This window comes from Lathamus discolor, chromosome 3 (genome assembly GCF_037157495.1).
Source record: "Lathamus discolor isolate bLatDis1 chromosome 3, bLatDis1.hap1, whole genome shotgun sequence".
NCBI classification, from domain to species: domain Eukaryota; kingdom Metazoa; phylum Chordata; class Aves; order Psittaciformes; family Psittacidae; genus Lathamus; species Lathamus discolor.
Window position 1 is genome coordinate 134,202,555 of NC_088886.1, and position 16,303 is coordinate 134,218,857.

The 16,303-nt window shown below is 40.5% G+C and overlaps 2 protein-coding genes across 2 annotated transcripts in view; one reads left to right on the forward strand and one right to left on the reverse strand.

Moving 5' to 3' along the window:
* Positions 1-14,292, reverse strand: part of LGI1 (leucine rich glioma inactivated 1) — a 30,743-nt gene extending 16,451 nt beyond the window's left edge. Inside the window, exon 1 of the mRNA XM_065672902.1 lies at positions 14,206-14,292. The gene's annotated coding sequence lies outside the window, so the exon portion shown is untranslated. The remainder of the gene's footprint in view (positions 1-14,205) is intronic.
* A 106-nt stretch (positions 14,293-14,398) lies between these two features.
* Positions 14,399-16,303, forward strand: part of LOC136010549 (protein FRA10AC1) — a 31,276-nt gene continuing 29,371 nt past the window's right edge. Inside the window, exon 1 of the mRNA XM_065671908.1 lies at positions 14,399-14,627. Coding sequence (XP_065527980.1) covers positions 14,595-14,627 — 33 coding nt within the window. The 5' untranslated portion in view covers positions 14,399-14,594. The remainder of the gene's footprint in view (positions 14,628-16,303) is intronic.

Sequence of the window (16,303 nt, forward strand, 5' to 3'; positions counted from 1 at the left end):
TGTCATTAGTGGTATTCATCACCTACCATTACTCATATTCCTTGGTCAGACTTAGCACAACTTTTGTGGCTTGGTTTCTACAGCAAACATAGGCATTTCTTATTTAGCAAGTATTCTCGAATATCTGGTTAAAATGTGAATACTTCAATGATTAAACCTGTTTGCTAAAATATTTGAGGAAAGCAAACACAAATGGTCAGGACATAGAGCCATTTTTATATATATACATATATATACATATATATACATATACATACATATATATATATATATATACACACCTTCTTTGAGGGATAAAGTCTTCTCCACTGACTATATCTGTATATTTGCCTTAGCCCAATATGTTTTCATTACGAGCATGACAAAATTTTAATAAGCTTCCCATGGTTTCATGCTCACTACATTTCCCTTTGCAGTTACATATACTGTTACAGTTATCCTTTATTTCACCCTGCTTTCAGAGAATTATGTTGCCTTTTCTATGCTTGAGATGAGCTGCCTGCATATACGTGGCCAAATCCAAAAGCCACTGATGATGAAGGTGAGACTTTACTGAACTTCACTGTGCTTGGTGTTAAGCCCATAATTTCACCCCACACAGATGCGCAATAGTCCAAATCACACCCTGATATTCATGAGCCTCCTAAAGAACAAAACGTTGTCATTGCTGTGTTACATTGTGCTTGGAGCAGAAGGATTTTGAGATCAAAGACTCCTACATTTCATGAGTCTGAGTTTTTGCTCTCTCAGTGCCACCCTTTTAACAAATACTGCAGCAAATGGCAAATCTGAAGCAGCTGAGACCGAGGCTGTACTTTCAATACACAGAACCAAGTCTTGTGAATTCTAAACAGTCCTGAAAAGACTAGGTTTCCTGGTAGATCTGGCACCAACAGCCATTGCCAGGAAGAGGCCTTCTGCAGGTTAGGCATAATAAAATTCAAGATGCCTTTACAACAGCTCACAGCACACACCAGCTTGCGAATGATCACAGGGCTGCCCAGAATGTTTTATTTGGAAAGTTCTTCTGACTTTACTCTGTCCTGTTATACAGGTCTGTATTACAGGTATCATTCTTCATTACACAACAAGAGTTTCATTTAAAGCAGACCAACCAGGCCAGACCCTGGGTCAAAAAGCTGAGGAAATGGGTACTTAGTTGTTGCCAACTTCAGAGGAAAGAAAAACTTGGAGGGTAGTCTCCTTTGCCTTGCACAAAGTAGCCAGGTCACAGTTCCCATAGACAAAATTGCATGGTGATGCAGAGCACCTACTCCTCTGAGCACATCCTGGTTAGTGTGCAGGTAGCACTAGGACTTCTTGTTGGCTTAGGTACACTAGAATTTGACCAATGACAAGAGGTATGTCAGGAGAGATGTACTGTTATGTGTACTGTTAGCATTCTCTGAGAAAAACAATGCGCAATACATTTCATCCAACAAGAAGCTAGGCAAAATTAATCTGTTTAGGTTTTATTTTTTTACAAGCAAGGACTTCCAACATCTTTATGATTCTTGATTCTTTTTTTTTTATTGAAGATTTTTAATAGTAGAGAATATTAAATATTACCTTGAAGACACTTTAAAGCAATAGGATTTCTACCCCTTGTGATTTTCAAAAGGCTCTCTCAGGCTGGGAAGGACACCTCATCCAACTTACTGGGTAACTGAGAGTGATAAAGGCTAAGCTAGATAAGAAGTAGCCAAAATGTACTATATTTTGAGATCACGTTACTTTTAGATCACTATCACAAAATTTTAAGGACCTAATCCCTCATATTTGAACAGCTGATACTGACAATACTGCTAATATTAAGTGTGTTTGCATGTTCTGTGGGATGCTCATTCATGCTGGTCTGACTATCTTCCAAGGCAGGCAAGTAAATGCCACAACTCAGTAGCTGTATTTTGTGTTAAGTAAAGAAAAAGAACAGAACAACCTATCAAACAGAAAAATCCATTAACTGTCCCTCAGGTCAGACATAGACATAACCTCAGTTATTGGATTGGCCCTTCACTATGAGAAAGAACCCACAAATCCTATCAATCTTGTTACATAGTGACCCCCAGTTTCCTCTGAGGTTGTCTGTTCTTGTTTTTCCAAATGAGATTTCACCTCCATAAATCCCAGAGCCAGAATTCCTCAGCTCTTCCCCAGCTCCTGCATTCTGTTTTCCAGCAGAGTGGGACCAGTTTCTTTCTCAGGTTTGTAAAAGGCTCATAGGCACTGTTACAAAGCAGTGTGCTTTGCAGCACAAAATCCAGTAGTGTGAAGTTAACTGCTCTCCTGAATACTAGCCACTTTTCTCTAGTCCTAAACAAATAGTTCCTGTTTTGTTTCTATTATCTGTGTTTTGCCTTGAAAATGCTAACAATGGATATTCGGGGAGGAACAGGAAACATACAAGCTCAAGAGCAAACGAAAGCCCAACTCAAAGATTGTGAAGCTGTGTTACTTCAAGGTTCACAGCAGGAACTGAGACCACACCTAATACAAAGGGAAGTATTAAGAAAGGAAATAATAACATCTCATGGGTGCAAGGCTGGAAATAGGGCCACTTTTCAGCCAGAAAACATGCCTCTCCACTTCAGTGGCGCTGACATCAGACCCATCATGCATCCTACCATGGTAGTGCCCTCTATATGAACCTCTAAGGGAGGAAAAGTCATATTCAAATATGCAAATTACTTTTTTTTCCCTTTTCTTCCCCCCTACATAGCCTGATCAGACATTAAAGGCACGACACTACTGAGAGAATCTATGCTGAATTTATAATTGGAAATGGTCTGATGACTTCTGAAGAAACTGATGTGGTGATATTGAGAAGGTATTCGTGGGCAATGCTTTCCTTAACGGGCCAGTTTCTCACTTCGCCACTCTTCCATGGGCTCTTGGTTCTGCTCTGTTCCACAGCTAACTGTGCTTCTGGCCTTAATGCTGTTCTCTAAACTGGATTAAATAATCGATCTGGTAAAACAACAAAAAACAAACCAAACCCTAAACATGCCCAAATCCTTCCAAAACAAAACAAGAATTGCTAGAGCAATAGGACAAAATATGAATCTCATAAAATGCCCTAGCATTTAGCTAGCATTGTTTAAAAGTTATCAACTATCTGGAGGACAGACCCTCCACAGGTGTATACGAAGTGCCACTTGGTAATTATCATCTCCACTCTGCTAGCTCCTTGCACTATTTATTAATGTAGTAATTGTTCATAGCAGGTATCCTTCATGCCTATGGTAAAATTAAGAGGGATAGAAAATCCAGTCAAGAACCCTGTATCCAAAACAAAATGTCCCAGATTTTCTAGCATGAGCAAGTGCTTTCTACAGACCCAAAACAACATACCACTGTCACTGTAGCTAAATGCCATTTAATTGGCAGCTAGAAAAGTCTATAATACATTTCTTCATGGAAAAATGTTTGAGCTCTTCCAGTTTGCCAAGATGCTAATTAAAAACAGACGGCATGTTATAAAATCCTTTCCCTGACCTGTGCTCTCTTATATTGCCCTTCTGTACTTTTTTCATGGCATTGGCTCCCTGCAGAATTATTCTAATCTTCCTAAACTTGTATTTATTTTTCTGTGGACAGAAAAAAAAAAAGTTATTAATTTAAATGTACATAGGAAACTTATTTGTTACATGTCAGGCTTTTGAGAAGAGAATCTTTACTTGTTAAAAACAGGTTTCTATATCCTGAATAATTCACAACGAAATAAATCTTAGCACCACAAATTCACTGAAATAGTTCAAGTACAAGCCTCTCTGGAGTGCCACTGACATAATGAATTGCACAATGAGGAGGATGTGCCTCATCAAACACATTATTGTTTCATCAGTGCTAATCAAAATGCTTTACAAAGCAGGAATTTGGATCAGCGGTGAAACATTTTAAGGGGTTGGTGGTGGTAGCTCCACAAGCGTATTTTACTGATGTTTTTATTGTTCTTAACAATTCAAGAAATTTGGAAAAAACACCTTATTTTGGTAATACTTAATCCCTTTTATCTCAAAGAAATACTAGATTTACCTGACATCCCACCCTACCCTACCCTATGGTGATCACACTGCCACTGCACAAGCCCAGCACAGATTCTCCATCAAATAAGATACTGTACCAAGCTGAACTCCTCGGTCCCTTTTCCTTGAGAACCACATTCCCCCACAGATGAGACTTTGGAGGGCTGAAGAAGCCTGCCACATCTGCTTGCTCATAGGCAACACACTATTTATTCGGTACAGTTTTAAGAAATTATTTGCTCTTTTTGCTGCTGGCTCTCTCACTCTGCAGTGGGAGAGCAAAACCAACACAACACTGTTATCTAAGAACTGGCTGTAGTTTTAAATGTAATTTGCATAGCAACAGGGAGATACATGTTTTAGTTATAACTGCTCAGAAGCTACAGAATTTTCCCTACCTTGAGTATGATAACATTGCCATTTGAGCTTACAATGCTTCCTGTATTTCACTTTTCTAAGACAACAATCCAAATTCCAGCTGCCTTAGACTTTTAGGCATCTGCAAGTTTCCACTGTTGCTGCCCTTGTGATTTAAGCAAAGAGTCATTAAGACTGGAGGGCCTAATTCCCAGCCTCAATATAATACATCAGTAAGAAGCAATAAGCTCCTTCGTGAAGCAATATAACTCTCCAGCTAAATAAATGGCACACACTACTAATTAAACAAAGGCACACATGGCTTTTTTTCCTAAACAATTTTTTTTTGAACGTAAGAGATGAATATATAAGAGAAAAAAGAGAAGGACAAAAAACCCCTGGAGTGGGAACTCAGAGAGCATCACAGAAACCAAGATGTTGGACCCCAGGCACTTGAAAGGGGGACCTGAGAGATGTTCTTGGAGCAATATTGGCTGGAAAGAGCTCGGAGCTGCAAATAATCTCCTGCTGCTCAATTTGCTCTTCACTCAGGGAAATGAATGCTATACATTCTTTACAAATAAAGACTGAATCAAACATACCAAATTCCATTAACAATTTATTTCTATTTTGTATTTTCTACTGTTTTACAGAACAATCAGAAATAATGACTTTTTAGGTAATTGCTCAGGTCAGAAATAGCAATAATGCGCTACTCTATGTTTCTGACACCTCTGTCTCCCCTCAGGGAGGCAGATCTCCATATACACATTAAATATATTAAGAGCTCTCTCTTGAGCTATATATAGCTTCTATTCACAGGCGAGCACCACAACCACTTATTCATTCTTTTCATGCTTTACCTGCTGTTTTCAAGGCTGCCCTGATACTAAAAATAGCTTCGCATATTAGAGGAGGGTTGCTATAGATTCAGAATGGGTGATGTTAGGAAGACAGCTAAATCCCTCTTGCCAAGGACACGAAAGATCTGTGTGGATGCGGCTGATGGGCAGCTGTATTATCTGTGACCTGGGCTGTGGTGCCCTTTCATAAAGGCTCTCAGGCTCCAAGGCTGGGGTATCTGTGTTCTGCTAAGACCACACTGAACTGCAAATCAATACAAATCATGGATGTCACTAGAAGTTTGAGGCTTTGTTTTTCATAGTGTAGCATTAGAGCACAGTACAACAGTACCTTCGTGTATTAATAGCACATTAGCTTCTTTTTAACTGGGAAAACAATTTAATATCCTGTTACATGGGCATATTTCTCTGCAGGCACTGATGTCTCCAAGAAAGAAAATACAAAAATTCTTCAGTAGCTGTTCTTACTACAGAGTTGAAAGGATGACAGTTCATCATCTATTTGATTACTTTCAAGACAGCAGTGAAACCACATAAAAAATTGTACTACGTATGGCTGTTTTGAACTTCTGGCAGTGTGTCCTCTGACAGTGCTGACAAAGCTAATGTTAATTTTGGAAGTTATCTTCCTGTCTACAATTTAATGGATAGTGCAAGTGAAAAACTGCTTATATATAACTTTTCAACTCATTTACTGCATAAAACAGTGAAGCGTGCTATAGATTTGCGCATCTGATTGTTAAGGTTCTGAAACCTAGGCTTTCAAAATCTGACAAAAATTGTGAAATCATAAGAAATACTTTCTTTTGTCAAGCTTGAACATGCAGTAGTTTGAAGACTCTCTCTAGAACACAGTTATCTCTATGCTCTGTATTAAAATCATCTTAAAATATTTTCCCGGTTTTAGAAGTCACTATTCTGCATTAGGAGAATATCACTGGTTGCATCCTTTCAGGATGATGATAATGAGATTAATGGAGATAAGCAAATGCCTGAATAAGACTTAACTTTTCTTGCATAATGTAGTAAAACCTTTCCAAGTGGTAGTAATCCGATCTTGATTTTGAAGGCAAGAAAGAATGGATGGCAAAACATTGGTCATTAAAGTGACTCCTACCTAGAAATATAGGAGTTTTATTCCACCATATACATTAGCATGAGGAAGTCAGAAGAATATTTTTGTTTTGTTAAATCAGATTATAGAAACTTGCCAAATACTGACTCTGTAAAGGTTGAGGTTCAAATAAAGTTAGTTGTAGAGCGAAAGCGTGGCATGTATTGACTAAACCAAGATTATTTGTATATATTAAAACAGATCCTAATAGAACTTTAAAAAATACAATCTTTTAACAACTGCATATTTGAGGACAGTGTAATGCAAACTTAAAGAGACGATTCCTCTATGCTAAAGGAAATGGTTTTTCACTCAAATCTCATTTCATGTCCTGACCCTTATCCTTCATGTGGTTATGTTTTATTCCCATTCAAAAAAGGTAGTCATCTAGATACATAACTGTTAACATTTTAGTGTATTGCCTGCAAATTGAATGTGGTTAGAGCAAGTAGCACAATCTCCCAAGGTACAAGCTGGAGGATTTATTTTCACTTGCTACACTTTCCTCAGCAATTTTTTGACTCTGCCATTTTTACTTCTAGAGTTGTGAATATTGCAGGGCTCACTGTTGCTGGCTATAAGAAAACATAACTTGATACTTTAAACTAAGTTAAGAATAATTGTTTCCATTTAGGATTGTTATCCTTCCTGTTTCACTTTGGTGACATGGAATGAATAGTATCCTGGCAATCTTTTCAATAGAAAGGTAGATAGTATTTCAGTACTTTATGTCTGAATTATATTGGTGATTAAGTAACACAAAATTGTATTTAATTTGAAATATAACCCCTATTATTTCCAAAATCTAGCAATCAGTAGTATACTTTTACTAATGAATGGTCAGTTCTAGCAGAATGGCTGATAGTATTATTAATTAAATGAGGTCTCAGAGTAGTACTCTATAAGCAGGTTCATTCAAAAAAAGTGAAATAGGAATTTTTACTGAATCATCCTACTTCACTGCTCAGAGCAGCCTGTATCCTTCCATTTGATGATCAGCTATAGACCACATTAATCCAGACGCTTTCAGCCTCTATGTGCAGTTACTATACTACTTTACTACATGAGTAATCCCACTGAAATTGTACGGTGAGTACATTATTACAACCTATTATGGACTTACATCTTATTTTTTAAAATCTTTCTGTGATATTTCAAACACTTGATTACACCACTGTATACTGCAAATAAACTCTGCTATGAAATATTTACTTAGCTTTAGGACAACCAGTGGAAAACACTGTGATGCCTGACCAGCTACATATTACAGGTTGCAAGACAGACCTTGAATCCTGGATGAAGATCTCAAAGTTTGGTTAAGATGCAATACATCTGAATTTTCTGGAACACGTACGGAGGAATGAGACCTTATTTCTCTATTACATTATATCTTAGACTAAGATTCTGAGGCACTGTTCTTCCCTGAGCTTTCTAGAATGTTAGGTACATGAACACTGATTAACTGCTTCTGTGACTCAGAAGAGAGTGACTCGTCACTCACCTTTTTATATAGAAGACTTTAGATTACATACATTCAATTGGAAATGATTTGTACCTTCCCTCAATTCTCCCCTTAACTGAGCACTCTGAATATACACACATTATGCACAAAAATGCCCATCAGGAAGCAAGGGAATGCATATCTTTTCCACTATGGTTTAAAGGTGCAATGAATTGTAATTTTTCACACATATTATTTTTATTTTCACAAAATAAATCCAGTGTATATATATATATAATGAAAAAAACCCAACAACCAAAACCAAAAAACCCCAAAATCAACAAACCAAACCAAATACATTGCTTGTTTTCAGTTGGTTGCTTTTTCTATTTTTGCTTTATTATATTTTCATTTTCTTACTTACTATTTTCTGTCATTTTTTCATCTGATATCAAACTGGGAAAAAACAGGTTTCCCTTTTTCTTGGATTTGCATATTTGAATGCCATCAGTTGCTTTCCACCATAGCAGATCTAGACATAAAAGTAGGATTAGGCATTTTTTCCTCTCTTAGGAAAATGTTCATACTTGGGGGAATTTAAGCATAATACACCTCTAAAATCTCCTTCAATGAAAACTGGCAAATGTTGGAGGAGTTAGTTTCTGTATTCCACTTATTTGAATGCAGGTTGATAAAACTAAGTAGTATTTTGTGCATATTGATAATTACTTTTTAATTAAATTCTTGATAGACTTATGCCAGCCTACATGCATATGTAATTTTTTAGTGTGCTTTGCTCTCAAAGGAGCTGCCAAACTGTAAGCTCTGAAGACCAACATTACCTGCCATGCAACAAATATGGCACTAGCAGTGACAATTAAAGGACACTAGACAGGAGTCTACATAATGTATCTCCAGGGGATTCAAATCCTTACTTAAAACCCAAACACCAAACCTTGGAGATAACATGGGAGGTTGCTTCCAAGATTTTACTTTTTTTTAATGAAAATCTGCTTTATTATTTCCATAACTGAATCAGTCTTTCTGAGGTCATACTGGCATTATTTACAGTGCACATCTTAACAAGGGCTTGTGGCCTAGCTTATTTTAATGATACTTTTTGAAGTTAACAGAAATATCAGGATCAAGGTTGTTGCTATGAATGTTCCCTGAAGTACAACAGAATGAATGAATGAAACAATCTGGTTTTCAAGATATTATAATAAGATTCTTACATAACTTTGTAGTCAGAGTCAAGAAAACTAAAATAGATGTTAAAAATTAAGTTATAATTATTCATGTATCTGTGATTCATTAGTGTGTTACGGGTGTGAGTGATGCTACCATCAAATAAAGTGTTGAGCATGACTTAAACTACTTCAGACCATGACAACGAAGATTAAGGCTGCCCCTCTGCAAACAGTAACAAAATCACTATTTTGTGAATTGTGCTTAAAGTTGAGAGGCCTTATCTGCATCACAGGAGGTGGGGCTAATGGAATAAATCAGGTTAGGCTGTATTTTCTAAATCTGTGGCCTAAACTGGGATTTTATTTACCAAATTGACCAGCTAAGAATAACGGTGCAATTTCCCCATATTTTGCTTCTTGGGAGATTTTCATATCAACTGACAATTTCAACTCCATTTCTAGTAAAATAATAATAATAATAATATTTTTTTTTAAATCCTATCAGCAGAACAAGCTTAATTTGGAATTTGAGATGTGCACTGTCTTCTTTTCTGCTTTGCCTTAGTGTTTATGAAACTAATTCTCAAACTTTGGTCTCCAAGTAAGTGCTCTGTAGACGGCCAACAAAACCACTTCTTTCAGATAGTCTGACAATGCATTCAGCAATAAGTAGTTGTCTGCAGTGATTTCTTTGCTCTAGAAATACTAGCAGCCTGGAATAAGAAAGGTCCATGGGTCAAATTCTACTTCACACAGCTTTCTAAAATTCCATAATCTGTTGGTTCTGCCTTTAGTTATACAGAATTTGGGACAGATTTTCAAAATAACCAAGTTTTCTAAGTTGTTTATCATATTGTAAGCCTTAAGTATTTTAGAAATTCTGTTCCCACACAGTGTATCTGACATTGATTTCCAATGGTGTTAAACAGGAATAATTAAGAGGAAAATTTCCACTGATAACTGGAATTTAGGGAATTCTATACTCTTATAATAGGATTAGAGATCATATTATTATCTCTATTTTATCTTATTAACAAATACAATGCAATACAATGATTGCGGTTACTTATACAAAGGTCTGGGATTCTGGAACAAGGGAGGAAACTGATGAACAATCAGATGCTATTTTTTCAAAGGCACTTTTCTAACAATGAGTACACACTGAAATGGTAATTGCAACTTCAAAACAGCATAAACCACCACAGCTGCTCTCAAAATAATGGATATAGCACAGGCCTGTCTATGATATTGTCTGTAACTGACTCTATCCTGGAAAAGATTTTAAATCCAGAAATGCTTTTATTGAATAAATTACTTTGTCAGCCAAACAAATAAAACTGTATTTGCCTTTTAGCACAGCAACATTGACATCTAGTGGCTAGTTAAACTCCACATTTGATATCCTTTGTATGACAAAAAAACATGGAAAATACAGTCTACTGAATTTGACAAAATATATGCATTGCAACAGCCTGCTCTCGTTACATAGCCTCTAGATGATTGCAGAATGTTGGTAGTCTTTAATGACCAGTCTGGAATGACCAGTCCCAGTGAAGAGAACTGGCGAGCATGAGCCATTGCCCTTCAGCACAGCCCCACTGGTTTTTCCTGACTGTCAGCAAGTCTTAAGCTTGGGAGTCAGCTGCCTGACAGAAGTGTAAACCTTGCTCTGGATGCGTGTTGGGAGGCATAGTGCATCCCATAATTTTTACCCTGGTACCTCTAAAAGAAGAACTACAATTACTGAACATGATGCTACTGGCATATGTGAATGTCCATTTTTAGTACTACTTGATTTTCTACAAATTACTAGGGGGCTTCAGAGAGAGGGAGATGAAAATCAGGAACACGACAGATGCTGTGAGACTGTTCGTACTATGAAGACGTGAAAATAAATGTTTCGGCAACCTGCTTCACAGACATGTAGAAGATAGAAAGGTGCCAACATCAAATAATGTTAGTCTAATTTCCTCATTTTTCAACAAAGTAACTGGCTTAATGGAGAAAGAGGAATGATAAACCTCAATTTTACTAGCATTCCTGATGGTTCCACATTACTGTGTCATAATTAAACTCGAATGTACATGACAAAAATGTATATGCCCTGCAAACAGGTCTTATAATGGATAAGGTTGTCAGTGACCACCCTGCCCTCACTCTCCACACCAGTGGTAGCTGCTTCTTCTGGCCTGCTGGCAAAGCTGCCTGATATGCTTCATTAAAAATTGGACCAATTTTTTAATCAGCTAACCAAACTAATTTTGACCAAACAATCAGAGGCTGTTGAGTTTACGCAATTTTACCAGACCTTAGGAGCAATAATCTCCTGCAGAAAGGTTGGACTTGATGATCTAAAAGGTCTTTTCCAACCTAGTCTAAGGCTGAGGTATTTCTTCCTAGCTAAATACTTACAAGGACTTAATAGCTATGCTTAGTGTTTATCAGAAATAGAGAGAACTCCAAGCATGAAGGAGAGCAATAAAACATATAAAAGTTCTCAAAAATGTAACCTATATGGACAGGTTGAAGTACTTTCATTTCCTTAGCTTCAAAAAGCTAAGACTGTGGGCATATATGTCTTCCAGTATTTAAAGATTTGTTATTCAAATGAGCATAAATTCTTTCTTTCTGTACCAGTTAATGTAGGGCATTAAGAAATTATCTCCAGTAGCAACAAAGGAGATTTATCTTAGCTATTAGGAAAAAAAAGTTGTATACTTAAGAGGTTAATAGATTAGGCTATTTATGCTGTGCAATCTCCTATACTAGAAGATTCTAGGAACGGCTCAGTAAGTGTATCAGATATGATTCTTTGAATTCTGCATCTCCACAATTTAATACCTTCTTTTGGTACATAAATGCTGATAAAAGTATCATGTCTGACTTAAGCATTCTGAATACACAAGGTCTCAAACTCAGCCCATTTCTAGATTTAGGGCAGGAATAAAATAAGAACTACAGTGAATGTTGCCTCCTTTGTGGGCCACGAAGTTCAAGCTACTGTAATTTAAGAGTATAGTTTCACATTACTGCTAAGCTGATCTAATGGAGTGCTGCTGCTGAAAGGGCTGCCCTTGTCTCTCACCTTCCCCTTCCCTCCTGTCCTATCCCTCCATCCACAACCGTTTTCTGCACAACCATTGTTACACATCAGACACCACAGCAGGATAGTCAGAAGAGCTAGAACGCCAGAAATTAGAAACTGCAGTTCAGCAGAAGCGGTCAGATGAGCACTGTCAGTTCAAGAAAAGGAATGCTTTCTTCGGAGGCAGCCAACCCATAGATTTACCTGTTATAGAAAACCGTGCTCCTAAGGTTTAGCTGTACAATCATTGAACTTCAACCTAAAACCATAGCATATCCCACCCTGCAAAGAGTTATGCCCAACTCTTCTCTTCTTTTTCCCCATATCTTTCAGTGCTGTGGGACTTGTATGGGAGAATTATCTTTCTTGGTGTGAAAGCATACAGGTGCTGGCTTTAAACTACTGAGATACTCCTACAGAATCAAACTATAATACATACACTAAGGGTTAAGGACAGATTCAGTTTCAACTACTAGTTTACTAAGGATTCATTTCTGATCCACTTCCCCAGCTATAGCTTACTGTCACTCACATATAAAAAGCAGTTAGGTAATGTCTGAAAGCAACAGTCAGGCATCAGAAAAAGCGTAACATAGTAAGATGAAATTATCTAGTTGCTATTCTCAAAAGAGCTGTTGATAAAATAACTTCAGCATCTACAACAGTTGCAATAGTTGAACATACGAGCTAATTTTTTTGTCTAGAAACTTATTTTTTCTATATGCCATCTTTTGTGGCCACAGCACAATGCCAAGAGGTTCAGGAATTGTAATTCTTTCCTCTACCTTTCCCACTTTTCTTCAAAGTGCATAATCAATGATATCTTGGCCCAGTTTCCAGAATCATGTCAGGATTCATTCACACTAAAGCAGTCTGTCGTTTCCATAAGAGAACAAAAAGATGCCTGCTATTACAGTTTCGTGGGTATACATTATTTATTTTGAGGTATTTAAATTATTAATTAGTATAATTCCATTTTTGCAAGTCTCTGCTCCTTAGAGGAAACAGGCCACATTCCACAGGACTTCAGCAGAACACTGCATACACTCAGATAAGCATAGTGCCACCCAGTTCCATTCCATGGGACACCTCTAGTATCACCTTTACATCCCTTCAGAGTGATAATGTAACAAGTGACGCAAATACTAGCTTAGGAGAAAGAAAATACTCTTGGTTTTCACACAGATTCAGTAGCCAAGGTAAAGAGGTACACTATCAACTGTGGCATGCGATTCCCTTACTGTGTAGCACTGTAAAATACTGCACTACATTTTACAACTTATGTATTACAATTACATTAGTAGCACTTCAGTTTCGAAATTTTCCCTGTATTAAGTGTATCTGTGGTTTAAGACTCCAGGAATCAGTAACTCTGCTGGAAAGTCTGATACAGTCCAGAAGAAAGTATCTGTGATGGACTAAAGCATTTCAGACCTCAGCAGTCAAAATGCTGGTTCAGGTGCTGTGCGCCCTAATCTTTGATGGGAAACAGTATCAGCTACTTGCTGTATTTGATGACTTAATGCTGAAGACTGGCATTTCCCAGCTAGCTTATGAGAAAACAGCTTTAGTTTATAAAGCTCCTTCCCCTGATGCAACCCACAAGCTCCCAAATTCTTATCACTCAGTTGCCCTTGGTCCTCACAGAGAAACTGGGTCAGATACTGCCTTTCCCTCTTCTAACTGCGAGATGCAATTGAGAAGAAGAGAAACCGCTAAAACATGTGGAAACCCGTGTTACATACTACCTCGCCGCGGCTGCCAGGGCGTTACTGCGGCCGGGCAGGAGGTCTGCGCCGCGCTGAGGGCAGCGCACACACCTACTGCACGAAGCCCGGCCCGCGGGACGTCTGGCAGCTTCTGCCCCCGAGGAGCACCCACCCGGGGCCCTCTCCTCCCCGAGGGGCCTCCTCCGGAGCGACCCGTCCTGCGCGCCCCCTCCCGCGAAGGACCCTTTCCGCGGGGCCCCGCCGCCCCGGTGCCCGCAGCCAGCTCTCAGCCCCCGCAGCTCCGCTCCTCTAGGGGAACTCCCCAGCCCAAGAGCGCTGGGAGTGGTGAAGGGACGAATCGGGACGGGACGGAGAGGGGCTCGCTAAAGCCTCCCTGGGAGCCACTACGGCCGGGTCCTACCTTCCCAGAGGCGGAGACCGCCGCGGCAGGCGCCGCGCACCGGGTTCCCGGGCAGGGAGCCTCCCCTCGCCCCTAGACATGATGAGCGGCTTTCCCCTCCCCTCCCCTGCCGTCGCAGCTCGCCCTCCCCCGCCCGCCGGCGCCCCGCCGCGCTCCGCCGGCTGCCCGCGCCCCTGTGCCCTGCGCCGCGCCGCCCGCCAGCGGCAGAGGGAGGCAGCCGGCGCAGCGGCCGTGCTCCGCCTCTGTGCCCAGCTTCCGGGAGGCGCCCGCGGGAGCGGCCAGGGGAGCAGCGCCGCGGCCGGCGAGTAGGGCCGGGCGGAGGAGGAGGCGGTCTTCGCCCGCGTTCCCAGCCAGCTCTCCCGTTCGGCCGGGCGGCCCGCCGCGCCGCCATGGTGCCTAACCAGCTGCTCCTATCCGCGGCCGTGAGTGGGGCCCTGCAGAGAGAGAGGGAGGGGCGGGCGGTGAACAGGCCGCGGCCTCCACGGCCTTCGTGCCGGCGGGGGTGGAGCCGGCGGAGGGGCCAGGCCGTGCCTGCGCGGGGATGGGATAGTGGGGCGGGCGGGCGCTCGGGGAGTTGTGGCTTGTGCCGGAGTCACCGGCCTGTGCCCTGCGGCCGCCCGAGGGCCGCTCTGGTGGCCGCTCTGGTGGCGGCGGGCCGGGTGTGGCGGGCCGTGCGGCAGGCTGGAGCTGGGCTGGCTGGTTTTCGGGGAGTAAGAGCAGCTTCGAAGTCGTGTCGGACCCACACGAGCCGGTGCTCGGTGTGATTTTTCTCCTTGGAGCCCCACAAAGCTCTAAACCTCACCGTCGTGGTCTGCTGTTACCTATACTTTACTCCTGCTTCTCCTTCCCTATCTTTAGAGGTTTAATAAAGGGGCAGTATCCTGTGTGTTCTCTTTGGTAGGGGTGTTCACTGGGTTGTATATGCAAATATTTATCGTAATTAGTTTTACAAGGAAGAGTAAATTTGAAGCTAATTGTACTTACTCTCACGTCTTTTCTCCCAAGTGGAAATTGCAAACCTCAAGGTAGGAAGAGTGGTTTTGCAGTGAACTCTGCTGATTCTCAGCGTGGCACTCTTTATCCAGCCGCAATGGCTCCCCAATCCCTGTTCTCCCTTCAGACTCTCCCAGGGTAGCTTGTTTGAACCAAAATGAGCTGTCAGGTCTGTTTTAGGCCACATCTGGGCTGTGAGCAGACTTAAGTGCAGACCTGTGTGCTGGGCAGATAAGGGGAAGGATGGGAGTGACGCTTGTGGGGGGAGTAGCAAGATTACGGCTGAGGTCTGGGGGCATGACTAATTATAGATTAATTAAAGAGTTTAGCAAATAGAGTAGTTATTCTAGATTTTCTTGACAATTTTGCATGTCCATGTCTACACAAGCCTGTTAAAATCCACTAGTTTAGGCACAAAACTTTGATATCTGCCTCGCTTTTACTCGAGCTAAATACATTCTCCTTGTTGGGGATTGTTGCCTGTCTTTTTTTGTGGGGAAGGGGAAAAACCATTCTTGAAATTTCACAGCATTAAGCAGGTGTTTGTTTACACTGCCCTTCCAAAATGGAAAGATTTGTTTATGGATGAGATTCTTTAGTGGAGTTCATTTTTATGTTTTACTTAAAAATCAGGTCATCTTAGTGTCATTCTGTGAAGAGGTTTCCAGTTGGAAGAGCGGCCTCTGAGGACCTTGGGCATGCCTGTGTCTGTATTCATGGTCACAGCTTTCCAAAGGGCAGCCAGCAACTTCTGAGAGCCTTACAATATGACTCTGTTGGAGCAGCTTTTTTTTTTTTTTCTTTTGAGTCATTCCTGGAATCAGTTGGGAGCTGATTATCAAGTATGTTTACATCTTTCCTGGGGCCCATCATTCAAGGGAATCCACTGTGGGAAAATCTCCTTTTATTTGAGCTTTTCCCTTCTTGCCTGTTTTTATACTTCATCTGTCTCATGTTGACTTTCATGCACATTGTGTTGGCTTGGACTTTCTCCCCTTTTGAGTGTGAAGGAAGCTCTCAGTGTTCATCTGGAAAGCATTACTTTTGCCAATTAGAACATTCCTGGATTGACATAATTTTTTAAAAATTTAGAGGCCAAGTGTAA